Source organism: Crocuta crocuta, unplaced genomic scaffold, assembly GCF_008692635.1.
Source record: "Crocuta crocuta isolate KB4526 unplaced genomic scaffold, BGI_CrCroc_1.0 scaffold196, whole genome shotgun sequence".
Taxonomy (NCBI): domain Eukaryota; kingdom Metazoa; phylum Chordata; class Mammalia; order Carnivora; family Hyaenidae; genus Crocuta; species Crocuta crocuta.
In genome coordinates this window covers 1,490,244-1,510,850 of record NW_027531026.1, presented here as the reverse complement: position 1 = coordinate 1,510,850, position 20,607 = coordinate 1,490,244, and the positions used below count along the sequence as shown (strand labels likewise).

General features: G+C 32.4%; 1 protein-coding gene across 1 annotated transcript in view; it reads right to left on the bottom strand.

The window, feature by feature from the left end:
* The window catches only part of RASA1 (RAS p21 protein activator 1), a 110,297-nt gene that overhangs the window by 32,117 nt on the left and 57,573 nt on the right, over positions 1-20,607 (bottom strand). The window contains 5 exon segments of the mRNA XM_077770970.1: positions 1,072-1,150; positions 5,003-5,153; positions 7,703-7,755; positions 16,329-16,360; positions 19,410-19,527. Coding sequence (XP_077627096.1) covers positions 1,072-1,150; positions 5,003-5,153; positions 7,703-7,755; positions 16,329-16,360; positions 19,410-19,527 — 433 coding nt within the window.

The window sequence follows — 20,607 nt, the reverse complement described above, 5'->3', positions numbered from 1 at the left end:
GTGTGTGTGTGTGTGTGTGTGTGTGTGTGTGTGTGTGTGTGTGTGTGTGTGTGTGTGTGTAAGTGGGTGCTCTTCCAACTAGAGTGCACATAGTCATTCATTAAGAGTGACTGAATACCTCATGCCAGAGGCAATGGGACTACAACCTGACATCCCTGCTCTCGTGGACCATGCATTCTACCAGAAACACATGAGGAAATGAAGCTATATGAAGCAAGTGTGACAAGATGATAATGATTCTTGAACTGATATTAAGCATCAGAATAATGACCCCATCTCAGCAACTGCAATGACTTGCAGGCATAGCCATATGAAACTAACCTGTTAGGAGGAGGGAAAACTGAGAAGCTAGAGACACAGCCAATCACTGTGAAAGTTCAGTTGGGTGACCGAAAACTCTTACAATCCTTCTTTATGTCCCTAGAGTATCAGTGCCTCCATTTTCCACATATGAAAATGCTTAATCACTCTTTCAAAATACCTGTTCCTAACCTGTGCTACAAGCTTTCCCCAACACTCTTCAGGAAGTGTAAGAAATAAAAGACTAAGCAATCCCCCTATGTACTAAGCAGCTAATATTCAACAGGCCCTCTTGTTCAAGACCAATCTTTCTTCTTCTATTGAGGATGTGAACCACTCTTGCCTTCCCTAAGACGTTATACACCAGGTACTGCCGATATGCCATCTCACGCACTTTCCTCTTTACTAGTTGTCTTACCCAGAGTATACACATGTGCTCAAAACTCTCTAGGATTTTTTTATTTACCAAGCTCACCTAGGTAAGCCCAGCTGTGATTTACCTTTGGTGTCTCTACCCAACTCACTCCTTGGCCCACTCTAACTTGGCTTCTGCCCCACCTTTGCCTCTATTCTCAAAAAGCCACCAACGCTAGAATCAACATAAAAAAAACTAAGTGATTCTCTTACAATTTACTTTCTGAAACAATCTGAGTAATGGCAGTTTTAAATTTTATCCAATTTTAAATGCATGAATGTGTGCATAAAACATACTACCAAAAATGCATTTTAAAATAAAATGCTTATTATTGCAAAAAGAAAAACAACACTGACCTGCATTGGTACAGGTTCCTTAAGATAATACCCTTCAACAATTTGTTCTTTTCGATAGTGATCTATGATGTCCCCAATGCTGTTAAAAATAAAAATTACTAATATTGACATAATCTGTCTTATAAAAAATGCAAATCTTGAAAATACACCTAAAAACCCTATTAGCAAGGATTATTCATTTGCAAATTTTTCCGAAAGCATATAACCCAAATACATTAATAGAATATATGATTATAATAGACACATTATTTGAGAAAAGCAAGAATTGGTTTCCAAGTCAGAATACCTGAATCAGAGATTCCAATGTTGCATACATATACTCGGGAGTCACTACAAGTAAGGAAAGAATAAAAATCTACCATTTTTTAAAAGAGCATTATTGAGGGATTGAGAAAGAACTGATAGAGAAATGGTGTTTATAAAGCAAGTACTGAGTTCAGGTATATTCTAAGAATTTTTATCCTCAAAACACTTACACATTCTGCTTTTATAAAAACCAGATTAAATTGGATCATAAAACATATTAACAGCAGGTAAAAGCAGAAACAAACATTGATTCTGATAAACAATGCTACAAAATATTCTTACTATTTGGGAAATTTTACAAATAAAGCTGAAAATAAAATGACATTATATAATACATTTTAACATGTATTTTAGCATGGCAATAATGAGTTTTTCAATATAAAAGTTTCCTATATAATCAGTAGGCCATTTTATTGCCCTGAATATTTAAATCCTACACTTTTAAACTTCCTTTTAATATACTGGAAGAGTGGGGACAGCTAGCAAACATTTCTTAAAACAGACCCTGTTTAACCTTTCACTTGATTTTTTCCAGTTTTCCCTACTAATAATAGAATTGGAAGACATATTTTATCTTTAGAGATATATATGTGTGTGCGCAAAGATATCTTTGGATACACACGCGCACACACATATGTACTTATACAGATCTCCAAAGATAAAATAACTTTGCTATATTACAAAATTGACTTAAACCACAAATGTTAAAAAGAGCAAAAGACAAGACTTGAAAAGACTAATAAAAAAACAAATATGAATGGATATGAACTGAATACCAGAGGCAGCACTTTATACAAGGAAGAGAGATGCAAAGTAAGTCAAGTAAAAATGTTATTAACAGTAAAAAGATAAGGACGGTTTAAGCTTTTAAAGGAAAAATGTAATACCACATGTAATTCCAAAAACGTTGAAAGAAAATCAGAAAAGAATACATTTGAAGACAAGATACCATCACAGAGATGACTATGTGTTTCAAAGCAAAAAGCATCAAATTTATGAAAAATAGTAAATATTAAAAGGTTTCTGACTGAGTTAGTGTACAATGCAGTTGATCCTGTGCGTCACTGTCACTATATAATTCTTGTCCATGGGCTCAAAGAGTAGGACACTGCTATGGAGTACACTTTGCCCGAGAGCAAATTTAAAAGTGTGTGACAACCAGATATATTTTTACCAATGAGGTGGATTTTCAAGACTTTTTTTTAATTACTTTATTTCATATTCTACCCAGATATACCTAAACAAAACAGTAAAGGGAGACACAACAACCCACAATTTCCTAGACATTCCGTAAAAGTTTTAGGCATGAAATCAGATTGTTCTGCATCTCAGAAAACTAAAATATGTTCAGTATAAGTTGGGTTGTAAAATAAATGTGAGTTTCTAGGGACACTACTATTATCCTATACTTTCATTTTAGTAATTTATTTAATAAATTTTTAAATAAAACTGTGTCTCTCTTTTTGAACCCCTAGAAAACATTAATAATCTTCAAGGTCTGACCACAAAATCCTACCTCCCTCTCCCTTCTCATCACCATCTCAACTACTCTCTTTCCACAGACTCTCCTATGTCCATGTGTACATCACAGAATGCGTCAGTCAGCCTACCATCTTTTCTCATATATTTTTTCATGCACGAGGTGTACAATACATTTCACAAAGGAAATTAACTGTTTGCTGAGTTTTGTTAGCTGTTAAATGCCTCTGCTGCTTTTCTAAAAGCTTTGATATAGGATTGTTGAGGTTATGTTTCTATGAAGCAGTTTCTAAATGAAGCAAACGTTAAGTGTTACCACTGTTTACCAAAAAGCTAATGTAGAATTAGTGGGGAGAAAAGACAGTACAGTATGGCTCTATTACACAAAGTTATTGGATAATCCCTTTTACATTTACATATCTAAATAATAATTGCTAATCATGAAGTATCTTTTTTTTTTTAAGTTTATTTTTTAGTGATCTACACACAATGTGGGGCTTGAACTCACACCCTGAGATCAAGAATTGCACACTCTTCCAACTGAGTCTCAAGGCAGGTGCCCCATGAAGGTGTATCTTCCAAGAGTTACTTTAATACTGAACTAGTGCTGAAATATTTATTTCCAAAACAACTGTAAAACTGCTTTTTTTCCCCTAGGCATCAGATTTATATAATTCTAGCTTTCTTTAAAAAAATATTTTAATATTAATACTAGAAACAATACTCCTGAACTTTATCAAATAAATAAAACTAAAAAGAAAATGTGAGGGAATGATCACAGCCCCTAAATTAGTATGTATTTAAAATTTTGTGACTCATCATCATGTAAGCAGACTAATAATTTTGGAAAGACTTTGGAAAGAAAGAAAGACTTCTTTCTTCCTGTTTCACTCAGGTCTTTATCAATGAAAAAGATGTCCTCCATTACATAGGAAGAATTTTCATCTTCCCCCAAAATAAATCTATGTAAATTATTTTATCATTAAAAAAAAAGGACTCCAGACATTCATCAGTTCAGTTAAGAATGCATGTTTTCAACTTACAGTTTTATATATTCCAAGTCTCTAGAAAGCTGGACACTGGGAAAAATAAACTGACCTTCCTATATAGCTCAAATTGCAGCTAGCTACATCTTCAGTGAGGCTATCTAGATCGAACTATAATGTAGAAACCACTCAAGCAGCTTTTCTGTAAGAAGTGTGCAAAAGGATCCAAATGCCTACACTCACATCTTCCATTTGATGTCTTATCACTGTCCACTGGCCTCCTAGCAAGCAAGTTTGACTTGTTTTTTGTTTTGTTTTGTTTTCTAAGATAAAGCAGCTGTTGGATCTCTATACTCTCAAAGGTCAAGCTGAGAATTAAGAGAAATTCTAAACAGAATGGAAAATACTGCTATGGTATTAAGGGATTAAACTAGGCAAGTGGCACCATTTTAGTTTATGAAAGCCTCCAAGAAAGGAAGACAATGCCACTCTAGAGTTATCCATTATGGAAAATTCTTTACATTCAGGAAAAAAAAAATGAAGGATTACTTTCTAATACACAGAAAAAAATTTAAAAAGCTAAGATTCTATCAAACGGTTTCTCTATTAACTTATTTTCCTGATCAAGTGACTGAAGTTCATTCTGAGTTTTGGGACAAGCAACAAGTTACTTAGAATTTTAAAAATGACAAATAGAAGCCGATAATTCTAACCATGAAATACCAACTTGTGAACAACTCAATTACACGAGTAACATTTATAATAAGTCTCTGTTTACTCTTTAAGAACCTTTTTTCTATTAAAATGCCTCACTGATAAAAGAATGTAATATACTTTTTTTTTTCTTAGAACAGGTGTTTTGCTATCCTGCAGATAATATAAAGACTTAGCAAATTTGCTGTAAACAGTTTGTGCATAATCAACAAACATAAATTATCTTGGAAGAAAAAATTATAAATTATTAATTTATATTCATGTTTGACACTAAGAATTCTAAAGAATTCTTGGACATGACCACTAATAACTTACAATAAAGGCCTCACAATTTTAAATTTTAAGAAGTCAGAAACTTTTATGCAATTTTGAATCTGATATACTACATTATCAAAATTTCAACTACTGCCAAAAGTAAAAGGTAACTAAAATCTCTCACAACTTACCTGTTATAATACCGGCCTCCCATCATAAACTGATTATTTGGTGTTGGACATATTTTAAATCGCTGAATATTTTCATTGGTCCGAAAGTATAGTGAATAGTCACCAGGAGTATTATCTGAAGGCCTCACAAGAAAACTGCAGACTTGGCCAACTGTAAAAATTAAACTGTTAGTTTTATTTCCTAATTACCAAATAAAAAAGAAAAAAATGTTAAACACTCTAATTATAAAGTATATTCAAAAGTCATAAACTTCCACCAGGAACTTGCTTTATAATAAAGACTATTTTAACACACTTTTGTACTTTCTAATTTATGAGTCACAACCACCTATGCTGTTGCTTTCTCTACTACATAAAAATATAGGACATAAGTCTACAGCAGTGATTTCTGGTTAATTATGTCTACACCTTGGAAAGAATAATCTAACCACAGGCAGAGAACATAGGGTAAAATGGCTACATTCTGTTTGTAAATCCTCTTAGTAACAACAGTCTAAAACAGTTACAGTAAATTTTGTTAGGAATACTCTATTTAATCAGTGTTATGTTAAAAAGTAGTAACAATAGGGGCTCCTAGGTGGCTCAGTTAGTTAGGTGTCCAACTCCTGATTTTCTGCTCAGGTCACACTCTCAGAGTCATGAGATCAAGCCCTACATCACGCTCGGCTGACAGGGCAGAGCCTGCTTGGGATTCTCTCTCCCTCTCTCTGTCCCTGCCCCACTCATGGTCTCCAAAATAAACATTAAAAAGAAAAGTAATTAACTGTAATAAAATAGTACCAAAGCTCATAAAAGTAAATTAAAAAATGAAATATGTGTATACCTCATCAAAATCAATACATGTACACTATATTTCATTTAATAGGTAAGAACCTAAAAAGTCATATAGAAACTAATTATCATATATTAAAGATTTTTCACACTAATTTTAGGGAAGTCTTTTTGATATCTTTGATAGGCAGTGACTCTTAAAATTAAAATGCTTAGTTTTCCCTATGTCTAAAGTCCTAATAAAACAGGAAAAATCACAACTTGGTTGCTTTTAGGAGAACACAATGAACGCTTAGAATATGAGATATAATTTTGAGGTAAATTATTGACAATTCCAATCATCTAGCCAAGACACTTACTATCAAGTAATTTCATGTTCAAGACAAAGGATAGAATTCATGCAAAATTATGCATGCAAGTGCTTATGTGCACTTTTCAGGCGAAAATATCACCAGATTCTTAAAAGAGCACATGACCTAAAGGAAATAAAAAATGTAAGGAATGTAAAGAAATTAAGTTTAGCTTCTTTTCAACTTTAAATGCCTTAAACAAAAATGACTGCCTCAAATATTTGGTGGCAAAAGTTTAAAAATATAAACTTATATTCAAAATTCAGTAACTTCATTAAAATAAATATTTTGGTCCCACTCTCAAAGCTGATACCATGTCATTTTGGTTGATGTCTGGTCTCTATTACTACCATGCAGCACCATCATGTTTATTTTTAACCTGCTTAACCTCTATCCTCACACTCTTTCAAAAGAGCCAAGAATTAATTACATTAAACTGCAATGCCTATAATTCAAAACAATAATTCAGATTACATATTTAATAATCACCATATACAGAAACTATCAAACACTTTTTTTAAAAAAAATTTTTAATGTTTTATTTATTTCTGAGAGAGAGAGGGAGAGAAACAGCGTGAGCAGGGGAGGGTCAGAGAAAGAGGGAGATACAGAATCTGAAACAAGTTCCAGGCTCTGAGCTAGCTGTCAGCACAGAGGCCAACGCGGGGCTCGAACCTGTGAGATCATGATCTGAGCTGAAGTCAGACACTTAACCAACTGAGCCAACCAGGCGCTCCTCAAACACTGGTTGTTTTTAAAGAAATAAGATTTCTCAGTTATAGATTATGGCTTAAATTGGTCTCAAATCTTTATAAAGTGTGGTTTACTAAAGATATATTTGGTAGTTGCATTAATTCAGTCTGTGTTAGGATAAATGGCAGGATGTGATTTCTAGTTTAAATAATAAACCCACAATATAAGTCAATTTTTACTTTACATATCTATATAACCAGAGTTTTAGGAGATGTTAAAGTTAATATATTTTAAATAAGGCCCAATTCTATAATTCCATAAGTGCACAAAGATAAATGCAAGAGCATCTGCTAGAGCAAAAAAATAAAAACTACACAACATTCTTCTACAGATATATAAAAACCATAATCAATTATCTAACAGAAGCCTACAGTCATTCAAAAGAATAATGAAAACTTATATAAGCAGATATGGAATGATCACCCAAAATATATTCTAATATGAAAAACGTGTGTTGCACATTCCTGTGAGTGTTGTGTATGTGTGCAGGGGTATGTTTATGGGTACATGCAAAGGTGAGGAAGGGAGATACACAGAGGCAATGAAAACTTAGAGGAAAAAGCCTCTTATCTGATGCGGCTTCTAGGGAAGAAAATGGGGACTCAGATAGAAACACACTTCACTCAATTTTATACTGCATGGATGTGTTCAATTAAAAGAACACCATATAAGACAAGTAAACCAGTTTCTCAGTGGTGGCCAAGAAATTATAATATGCATAAATATCAAATGAGTGCTAAAGGCAAAACAGATGATAAACTGTTGGTTTGCTCTTTTATTCTTTTGTAATAAAGATATTAGAAAAGTCAAGTGAATCCACAATTACCTGTCATTAGTAAATTATAAGCTTCTTGTTTGGAAATTTTCCCATGGAACCATCTTAAAAAGAGAACAAATTAAATATGTAAATCTAAAGTCCTTTTTGCTTTTATACAATCAAAACTAAACAACACAAGTTTAATTCAAGCTGACGTAATGAAATAAATGCAAATACGATTGAACAAATTTTTATTCCTTTTATATTTATGTTACTACACTTTGTTAAACACACATACTTTCAACAAAAATACAGAAAAATTAGGGACTGGTATGAACTATAATTTCCTTATTAATTAACAATACAAAAACAGTAATGATTTGAATTTTGATCATGACAAACAGTTATATGCTTACATCACAGCTAGTATTCTCTTTTGTTTGTATTAGGAGGGAGGAATGGTACAAGTAGAGCCCACTACAGATTTATCCAGAAAAAAAATTATTAAATGAATTTTCCTCACATTACTGTTAAAGTGAACTTCCCCTACAATAAGTTTTCTCTTGAAAGAAAACAGACAGGTCCATAAAGTCAGAAAGTAAGACTGAGCCATGACCAAGACTAGATACCAGCATCAAGAACTGAAATAAATGAATGACTTAGCATTCCTAATTTTATTTGAGCTGATGGCATAACAAATTAGATGGCTAGAGTATTTTGGTTTCTGTATGCTTAAAAGAAACATTTAGAAATTATTATAAATGGCATTACAGTAAAATCCATTGCATATAAAAACTAAACTATTTAAATTTTACCTTAAAATAAAATGACACATCTGGTTTTAAAGATTAATTATTAGTAATTAAATTCCTTAAAATCTCTTTTCATTTACCTGAAGATTTATTATCTAACTTGCTGATTAACACATATTAATGCCGGGCTGACAACCCTAAATCATATCTCTATTACTCTGCCATTAATTCTTAGGATCTACTATTATTTTTAATAGTAGCTTATAAAACAAATTGGTTTAAAGTAAAAATACTTATACTTACTTATAGTAAAAATACTATAAGACTGAAACAAACAAAAAAAATCAAGAACCATCCAAATGCTGCCTACAAGAGACTCATTTCAGACCTAAAGACACATGCAGATTGAAAGTGAAGGGATGAAAAACATTGTTCAGGCAAATGGAAGTGAAAAGAAAGCTGGGGTATCAATATTTTTATCAGACAAAATAGGCTTTAAAAACAAGGACTGTGAACAAGACAAAGAAAGACATAATAAAATGATAAAAGGAATGATCTAATGAGAGGATATAACAATTACAAGTATCTATGCACCCAACACAAAAGCACCTAAATACATAGTGCTATTAACCATATTAAGACACAAAGGAAGAAATTGACAGTAATAAAGTAACAGTATAAGACTTAAATATCCCACTTATATCACTGGATACATCATACAGACAGAAAACCAACAAGGAAAAAGTGGTTTTCAGACACATTGAACATTAGATTAGATGGCTCTAACAGATATATATAGATCACTGCATAATACTTCCCAGGATAAAACACATTAGCCCACAAAAAATTTCAAGACATTCAACAAGATTGAGATTCAAAAAGACTGAAATTATATCATGTATCTTTTCTGTACACAATGTTATGAAACTAGAAGGCAATCATGAGAAAAAATCTCCAAAGACCACAAATACATGTAGACTAAGTAACATGTTACTGAAAAATGAATGGGTCAACCCAGAAATCAAAGAGGAGATCAAAAATACATGAGACAAATGAAAATCAAAATGGTCCAAAATTTTTGGATGCAGCAAAAGATGTCCTAAGAGGGAACTTTATAATAGCAATATAGGCTTACCTCAAGAAATAAGAAAAATTTCAAATAAACCATCTAACCCTAACACCTAAAGGAGCTAGAAAAGAAGAACAAAACCCAAAGCCAAATAAAGAAGGAAATAATAAAGATTAGAGAAGAAATAAATGAAATAGAAACAAAAACAAACCAAACAACAGAAAAGATCAAAGAAACCAAGAGCTGGTTCTTAGAAAAGATATGCAAATATAATAAACCTTTAGACAGACTTATAAAGGAAAAAAAGAGAGAGAAAGAACTGAATCAAATACAATCCAAAATGAAGGATGAGAAATAACAACCAACATCGCAGACATAATAAACATTGTAAAAGAAACTGGACAATCTAGAAGAAATAGATAAACTCCTAGAAACAAATAACATTCCAAAACTGAATCAAGAAGAAACAGAAAATTTGAATAAACTGGTTACTAGCAACGAGATTAAATCAAAAAGCATAAAACTCCCAAGAAACAAAAATCCAGGACCAGATGACTTTACAGGAGAAATCTATCTACCAAACATTTAAAGAAATGTTAATACCTATTATTCTCGAATTATTTCAAAAAATAGAAGAAAGATAACTTCCAAATTCATTCTGCAAGACCAACATTAATTACTCTGATACCAAATCCAGACAAAGACATTAAAACAAAAAAATTCTGAATGACAACAGGTGTAAAAATCCTCAACAAAATATAAGCAAATGGAATTTAACACACGAAAAAAAATCATTCACCACAATCAAGCAGGATTTATTCCAGGGATGTAAGTGTGGGTCAATATTTGTAAATCAACGTGATACATCACATTAACAAAAGAAATAATAAAAATCCTATGATCATCTCAATAAATGCAGAAATAGCATTTCACAGAGTACAACATCCATTCTTGACAAAAACTCTCAACAAAGTAGGTTTAGAGGGAAGGGGCTTCAACATAATAAAGGCCATATATGAAAAACCCAAAGCTAACATCATACTTAATGATGGAAAAGTTCCTTAAGATCAGGAAAAAGACAATGTCCTCTCTCACCATTTTAATTCGACAGAGTACTGTAAGTCCTAGTTGAAGCAATCAGACAAGGAAAAGAAATAAAAGGCATCAAATAGGTAAAGAAGAATTAAAACTTTCACTATTTGCAGATGACATGATACTATATATGAATAATACTAAAGACCACACCAAAAAAACTACTAGAACTGATAAATGAATTCAGTAATGTCACAAAATACAAAAATCAATAATCAGAAATCCATTGCATTTCTATACACTAACAATGAAGTACCAGAAAGAGAAATGAAGAAAACAATCTCATTTACAATTGCACCAGAAATAACACCTAGGAATAAACTTAACAAAGGAAATGATAGACCTGTATTGTAAAAACTATAAAACACTGATAAACTGAAGATGACACAAACAAATGGAAAGATATTCCATACTCATGACTTGAAGAATAGTGTTAAAATGTCCATACTATCCAAAGCAATCTATAGATTCAAGGCAATGCATATCAAAATGCCAACAGCGTTTTTCACAAAACTGTAATAAAAATCTTAAAATTTGCATGTAACCACAAAAGACTCCAAAGAGCCAAAGCGATCTTGGAAAAAGAAGAACAAATCTAGAGGTATCACAACTCCAGATTTCAAGATATACTATACCACAAAGCTGTAGTAATCAAAACAGTATGCTACTGGCAAAAAAAAAAAAAAAACAAACACAAAAAAAACAGACCCATAGATCAGTGGAACAGAAAAGAGAGCTCAGAAATAAAACTCACAAATATATGATCAATTAATCTATGACTTAGGAGGCTACAATATACGCTGAGGGAAGAAAACAGTCTCTTCAATCAATGGTGTACATTTAAAAAAACTGTACAACTACATGCAAAAGAACAAAACTGAGCTACTCTCTTACACCATACACAAAAAAGAACTCCAAATGTATTAGAGACATAAAAGTGAGACCTGAAAACATAAACCTCCTTAAAGAAAACAGAGGCTGTAATTTCTTTGACATCAGCCACAGAAATATTTTTCTAGATAGGTCTCCTCAGGCAAAGGAAATAAAACCAAAAATAAACTATTGAGACTGCATCAAAATCAAAAGTTTCTAAACAATAAAAAAAGAAACATCAATAAAATGACAAGGCAACCTACTGAATGGAATAAAATATTTGCAAATGATGTATCTGATAAGGGGTTAATATCAAAAATATACAAAGAACTTCTAAAAATCAACTCCAGAAAAATAAATATTTCAATTAGAAAAAACGGGAAGAAGGGACCCTGGATAGTTCAGTTGGCTAAGGACCTGATGATTTTGGCTCAAGTCATGACCTCAGGATCATGAGATGGAGCCTTGAGTCAGGTTCCATGCCCAGCTTAAGAGTGTCTGTCTGTCTGTCTGTCTCTCTCTCTCTCGCTCCCTCTCGCTCCCCCTCTCTCTATAAAAAATAAAAAAATAAAGGGTAGAGAACCTGAATAGACATCTTTCTAAAAAAGACACACAAATAGCTAAAAGATATATGAAGAGATGCCTAATATCACTTATCACCAGGGAAACGCAAATTAAAATCACACTGAGATACCACCTCATCCCTGTCAGAATGGCTAAAATCAAAAAGACAAGTAATAATAAGTGTTGACAAGGATGTACAGAAAAAGAAACCCTCATGCACTGTTGGTGCGAATGCAAATTGGTGCAGCCACTGTGGAAAACAGTATGGTGGTTTCTCAAACAATTTAAAACAGAAGTACCATATGATCCAATGATTCCATTATTTAAATGGGCATCTACCCAAGGAAAATGAAAACACCAATTCAAAAAGATATCCACGCCTATGTTTATTGCCACATAATTTACAGTAGCCAAAATACGGAAGTAACCCAAGTGCCTATGAATAGATGAATGGATAAAAGTGTGGTATATACATACAATGGAATATTCGCCATAAAAAAGAATGAGATTTCTGCCATCTGTATCAACATGGATGGACCCAGAGGGTGAAATAAGTCAGAGAAAGACAAACACTATATGATTTTAACTCATGTCTGGAATTTAAGAAACAAAATCAACAAACAAAAAAAGAGATCGACAAAAACCACTCTTAAATACAAAGAACAAACTGGTGACTGCCAGAGGGAGGTAGGCATGGGGATGGGGGATACAGGGAGGATTAAGCCTACACTTATTCCAATGAACACTGAGTAATGTATAGAATTGTTGAATCATTATTTATATGGTACACCTGAAACAAATTTAACACTGTATTTAATTGTACTCCAATTAAAATTTTTTAATAAAAATCAGCAATTCCTCTACATAAAAAAAAAAAACTCATTGTATATTGTATATGTTAATAGTGTTATTTCACTAAATGAATGTGTTCAGAACATTGTGCTTATTTAATACATTCTGGAAAGGTACATTAAAAATTACTTCTGAGAATGCTAATTATATATATGAATAAGTATAGTGTTACTTCAGTAAAAAATATACATACACCCAAAAAAAGCTGGAAAAGTAAAAATACTACACAACTAAAACATATAAGTGCTCTAAAGCCCAATGTTACAGATTTAGAAGCTGTATACATTGTATTAAATTATCTATACTAATACTGGTCAAAATATTGACATAACAATGTTTACACCTTTTTACATGAATGAAAAGTTAAACTTTTAAATTCCCTCTTTAACATTATTCCAACCATTAACTCACTAAATCAATGCAAGTCATGAATAACATACAGCAAGTACACAAGTGGAGCGAGTCAGGCTGCCTTAAAAGGTAGTGAGGGGCCAGGCTGCATCAAGTATAGTCTAAATGACAATTTCCTACAAATGCTAGAACGGGGGAAGAGAGGATTAGGTAACTCAAAGCCTACTCCTATTTTTATAGAAAGAATCAAGGAAAACAAGGGAGTTCAAAGAGAGGAGCAACCAATGGGGTTTAGAGAACAAATTGGCAATGACTGTGTGAAAGAATTAGATCTGAGTTTCCTCATTCAGATATTTATTACCTATATGTAACATGTATATATTTCAAACACATGGTTTACACACATGATGAAAAGGGGAGTCCCTGCTCTTAGAAAGTTCCCATTCCAATAAGAAAAAGGGACACAAACACTGTAACTACAAAAACAATGTCAAAAATATAACAAAATTCAGTGACAGAAATGCACAGAGGGCATTTTTGGAATAAAAGAGGAGAGCACCAGTTCTATGGGACATGTGAGGGAAAAGACAAATGGAGACTTCTTGGAAGTGATAAGTGAGTTACATCATTAAGTGAGAACAGAAATTAACCAAACATAATGCAGGCGAATTCTGAGCTAGAAAGTAGCTTGGACAAAGGCGAAAACAGTTTTACGCATTTGAAGATCTACAAGCTGGAGAGTAGAATATAAACCTAAAAGTGACAAGAGACATAGCTAGTAAAGGACACAAAAGTCAGAGGAGAGGATCATTTTAGGCGCTGCTAAGGTAAAGATGATAGAGAAGAAGTTAAGGCTTTTAGGTGAAAAAGTGATACATTCAGATACAGGTTTTAGGAAGATTATTCTGGCTACTGAAGAAAAGATTTAAGGAGACTTAAGGCATCAAAAAAAACCAACTTGGAGGTTACTGCTACATCAAGTCCTTTTAGGAACTAACAAGAACAGAGCTTATAAATACAACCAACTGATGATTGCCAGAGTGTAGGATGGTCAAAAGGAGTAAAGAGGAGTGGGAGATGCAGGTCTCCGGTTTGGAATGAGTAAGTCCCAGGAACAAAAGACATAACATAATGAAGAGAGTCAAGGATGCTGTAATAATGTTGTATGGTGACAGATGGTAGCTACTCCTGTGGTGAGCACAGCACCATGTACAGAATTGTTCAATCATTTTGCTGGACACCTGCAATTAATGTAACACTATCCTCAGATAATTTTTTAATTAAAGAAATTTAAGAAAAAGGGCCTGAACTAGAATATGGATGCTTAAGATTGAGAAAAGACACATTCAAGAAATATTTTAGAAGATAAAATTATCAGGACTTAATACCTTTATCATTGTTAATAGGGAGCCAAAAAGGAACACAGTTAAAGTTACACCATTTGCTTAGTCTCAAAGAGCACTCACGGATGCTCCTGAGGTTGCTTCACTGCCAGCGTCCACCTTAAGAAATTAGAGGGAGCTGAGAAATACAAGGAATGTATCAAGAGTGCAAATTTAACTTACACTAAATACCAAATGAGTAGAAAATTATAAAGTTTAGAAAAGCATTAACTAAAAAACATTGCCAGCAAAACTGGAATTTATACTTTATGCTATGAGAAAAAATAGATGCAGCTTTAAATATTTAGTGACATTTGACCATTTTTTTCTTTTCTTTTAAAAATAAATCTGATATTATTTCAAATAGGGGTAAAAATACAGATTTCGACTATATCTTGAAACTCAAGAGGAGCTCACAACAATGGACTCTTATTTTTGCACATATCAACTAGAGCAGTCAACTTAACTGCAGGGAAACACTTCTAGTTTTTGGCTTCCTACTCTAATATAAAAAGAGAATGTTAATTGCCATTTATCACCACACTTTGCACTGTTCTTTGTACAGCAGGGAGACAGTTCCATGTACCTTAATCTCCATCACAGAGGGAAACTAAAGACCAGGATTATTGTAATTTGGGAAAAATAAGAGTATTTATACCTGACCCATTTCATTTGCTTACATTATTGGTATGCCTCCTCCACACACTAGCTAGAATCTTTAATTTGATATAGGTAGGGAGAAGACTTCACACAAATACAATCAACAATGTACTGTCTCACTCATGGAGCCTATTTTGCACCTACACAAACAATAAGGAAAATGAATTCAGAAAACATCTCATATGTTCTAATTAAGGGAAGAAGGGGAACTAAGCAAGATTTATTGAAAGTGGAGGATTCAGCTTACTGTTTTTGTGTTCTAATGGTTAGAAAACAGAATAAGCAAACACTTGAGAGGCAAGCTTTAAATTCCATTCATAAATACTAACAGGATGGTAAGGAAAAAAAGTATTCCACTGAAAAGAGATCAAAAGATGAAGTCTTAATTAAAATCATGGGTAAGATAGAATTGGGATTAAGAGTTAAACATCTTTAAAAGAAAATTTATATGCAACTAAATGAGTGATGAGCAAAACACTAAAACAGATCTCCAAGGACAATAACAAAATCAGAGTAAATTTCCCATAGGAAGTTATTTTTAACAGCTAATAACTTCTGAAATACAAGAGACTGTGGCAAATAATAAGTAAAGTAATACCTGGTCTTAGAATTAGCACTTACAAGATACCTAGAATCAGCCTGAAAAGATTATGAGAGGAAAAAAAAAGGCCTTGCAGAATCTTAATAAATATGGTAAAGCACACACACACACACACACACAAAACAAACTGAAAAAACTGCAACATAAAATACCTAAAAGATGTGGTTACAAAAACAATACTATAAATAAATCTGTAAGAAAAGAAACATGTCAGGAATCATGCCATTCATGAGGTTATTAATGTTTATAGAAAGGTAGTTTAGTTTGATGATAGCAGAGTTGTATATAGGTAAAAGCCACCATCATTAATTAAAAGTAAGACCATCCACAGATTCTAAAGAAAATATTAATGTATCAGTTCCTGAACCAAATAAAAACAATTCTTAAGTCAGCCCCAAAAGTAGCAATTTTCTTTTAAAATAAATTTTGGCCAAAGTTTTCCAATTAGTAGATTTACAACATATTTTCTTTTTCCTTTCAGTAATTAACACAAACTCACATTTTGCCTTCATGTGGATCTTCTTCCCGGCCCTACAAGATAAGATAATTAATATTAACACAGTATTTTATGTAATTTTAACTATTATGTCTATTTTTATTATAATTAATAAAAGTCATATCTTTAAACACATCTCTACCCTGTCCCTCATATTTATTTATACAAGCAAAGATGTATCAGTTCAAGAAATGTCTTTCTAAAAGTCTCTCCCTTACTTGTTATGGTTACTCTAATTCAGGCCCTTTTTCTCCCTTTTCTTCAACTACTACCATAGCCTAACTAGTTTAATTACCTCTGTGCCCTGTTTCACCCCACCATCTCACCACTCTAATCTGAATTCTTTGATTTCAACCGCAACTTTGTCCTGCACTAAGAAACACCAAACAAAACAAAAACAAACAAAATTTAAAAACCAAACCTTTCTCTACTTTCTACAAATTCCTCCTTTTATAAAACCATAAGCCTTTATCATATAATTATAGTCTACATTTCCTGCCTCATACTCCAATTCTTAAGCTATTTATACCATGGTCACACAAAACCACCTATTTGCTAGTCTACATTCTTCCACCACCATAACTTATTCTTTTTAACTTAGAATGTCTTTTCCACTCACTGTTTCCTACCTGTTTGTTAACCTAAACTATCTGGGTAGGATCTTCTTCAAATACTACCTTCTCAGTGAAACATGGAGTCGCTGAAACATACATACAAACTTTGAACTGAAAAGAAATCCTTCTTTTATCATCTTTTGAACTTTACCTATTTGACATTCCTATTATTTAAGATATGCTGGTGTTATTTATTCATTCTAGTATAGTGACTACATGCATCTTAACATCTTAACTATTTTTAACACCTACAACCACCATAATCATTAGTACAATGCTGTGCATATAGTTTTCAATGAATATTTCTGAGATGTACCTCTAAGTATCCAGCAAAACTGGGTATCTGGTACCAAGTTTTCACTGAATACTGAAGGAGAGTATAGAAAAATAGTCTATCTATCTATGGATTTACTTCGCTCCATTTACTCCTCACTCATCAAATACCTAACCAAATTAGAATCAAACACTCACCAAATTGCTACTATATACAAAGCAGTATGTTTTAAAAAAAATTACACAAAAACAAATGCATTTTCATTGCCTAAAAGGAGTTAATCTCTACAGAATAGGTTTACACCATAAATTAATTTTAGACAGCATAGTACAGAATTAACAAGGTGCTATAAAAACACAAAACAATTTAGACTAACAAAGGCATAAAACCTCTGTGAAAAAAGGGGCAACATCTGAGCTGAATTGATGAAAATGAATCCAATTTTATAAGGCAGTGGTGTAGCAGGTCAGGAGTGTCAAGAGAAGGACAAAGTATAGACATAGAGGTATTCATTCAACAAACAATTGCTGAATGCTTAATAATACTAGACACTATTCTACGCCATGGGAATACATCATTGAATCAGAGACAAAAATCCTCACAGGGCTTACATTTTAGATTTAAGGCATAAAAGTATAAATGTACATAGAGAACAGTAATTACAAGTTCAGAGTGGGGAAAATCCTTAAATCCAACCACCAAGTAATGTCTGAAATCTAGACAATCTCTAAACGGCTTTTCAACCTACAAGGAATCACTATGCTCCAATGAAGACCATTATGAAAACTTATTCTAAATATTCGTGTAAAACCTGTTTATAATTCTAACTTGGAACTATTCCACTATTAATTCCAAGTATGACTATATTCCTTTTTAGCAGCCACATAACATTTTTCGTTCATACTGAGCTGTTAACTTGTTCTTTTATTTTTTCCTTTTATTGACATGAGACCGTATCTCATTATCTTAAATTGGACTTTTTCTGTACACAGTGGGTAACTTAGACTTATTCTTCGTAAAGTTTACCTGATTGAATTTGACCCAGAATTCCAAGAGCTGAAGAAAAATTAAACTATACTGTAAATCCTTTAAATAATCAGAAAAAGGGGATTATAGCAGAGAGGGAAAAATAAATCCAACACGAAGAAGTTTTAACTAAGAAAATTCATAAGTAACACTGGTGAGATTCTTCAGTTTGAACACTTCTGGCCTATATGGGATGAGTATCTCTCCCAACTATTAAATACCAAATACTAACCTAGGAATTAGAAGTTCTAATGCCAGCTCTTCTACTAAGTAACTATGTATATGTAATTTATCATACCCTTTCCTTAACTTCCCTCCACTTTTCCTATGTTTTACTTTTACATATCAAGAATATTAACCAAGAGAATAACAAAGAAAAATGTTCTCCACTGCTGTCTTCCTGCAACAATAATCAAAGCACAGGTTTCAGAATATTACCAGGTTCATGACATGATTTAAAAACAGTAGCTCTGGGGGTTGTGAAAGATAAAAGGAAACCATTCCATCACACTAAACAAATCCAAAAGTGAAGGGTGAATTCCAAAACTGTCGTATGTTGTATATGATTTAGTGATATTGAGTATTGTCTCTGAAATGCAAATGCTGCTTGAATGTGGACCTGTTATTTAAAAATGCAGTTATTTATAGTGTGCGATAAGTCTACTAATACTATATTCTGTGGTGACAATGAAAATGGGAATATTCAAAATGTAGAAAAGTGATGATATAGGTGTAATATAACTAAGCATTTCCAAGATTACTAGAAAATTATACATATATTTGGGAGATGAGGAATTTGAAGCAAACATGTACAACTAATCGATCGAGATTTCCATGATCAGTTTGACACAGCCTCACGTAAGAGGAAAACCACCAAAAAGACAAAAAGAGATAAAAATAAGCACAAATGTTAATGTTTTTTAATCCTCAGAAACTCATAAAAACTTTCTGAAAATTGGCAAAGATTAAAACATGCTAGCCCAGTTATGCTCTTTACAAAAAATAACATTTATTACAGTAAATACATTTTAATGAAAAATTCCTTGTACTTAGGAATTAGGTTTTTCATTAAAAAATGTTTCACAACTCATTTCCTTGATTATGAACAAGTTCCAAAAATGTATAAAACGTTTAGAATACTGAGAGTGAGAAGAAAAGAACAAAACTTACCACCTCTTCCACCAAGTCTTCAACAATAAGGCCCTGTTCATCTGTTCTTAGATTTGTAACCCACATCCATCCATCTTCTAATTCATTATGAACAATAAACATATCTCCTTTTAGGAAACTGAAAGTAACAATTATGAAGTTATTAAAATTGAATTGAAATTTTAAACATGGAAACTTAAGTAATCACATACCATAAGAAATAATAATATATTGGAAAATGCAAGCAATTAAAGTACGCTGGATTTTTGTCCAGTTTCTGACATAATATAAATATAAAACTTTGAAGCCACTTAATCTGAATCTTATTTTCCTCATGTGTAAATGGTATCTGCATCATTGGATTATTATTAAATTCAAATTGGAATTTTTGTAAACAAAAATTAAATATGCATTACAAGCCTTAGGGTATAGTTCTAAGAAAACGGATTTAAAAATTTAAGCTTCCATGTAATTATCTTTCAGATGTAGACATAAAATAATATAGTTAACTCATCATACATAAATAAGATACAGTTACTTTGGAAAACCTTTATTTTGAAGAAGCACAATTAGCTTAATCAGCATATGTTTATGAGAGTTAATATTTTTCTCATAAAAAAATTAGGGTTTATTTAATTTACTTAGATATCTATGATACAACATAGTATTCTTTTTCTGAAAGTGGGAGTAAAGGATATGAGAAAACATTCATGTATTTTCCATTACAAATTTCTGAATAGAGGGAAACACAAACTAGTTTCTTTTCCTTGCAATCTAGGTATTTGCAACCTCCACAAAATCACAGGAGGAATAAGTAGTTTTATATTGATGCCATCTATCAACATCAGTAATTTGCTGAAGTGTCCTTGTAAGCCTCAATGAATGCCTCTGAACATTTAAGGTTTCAAGATTGACTGGCTACTACCATTAATCCTCTATCTACATCCATGACTGTCACGTATTTTTTTAATCATTTTTCCTTTCAATCTTAATTTTCACAAACCAAACTTCGATTAAGTAAATCTCTTCTCATACTTCTGAAAACCATTTTTCTCCACAATATGTCAGGCCTATTTCTTATACAAATTCAAAAATAGAAAACTTGTACACAATACACTAGATGAATTCTATGTGAATGAGCATGACACATACTCCATTCTTATCTTGATATTACAATCCTTGTTGACAGTGACCAGTATTTCACTAACTGATGAGGAGC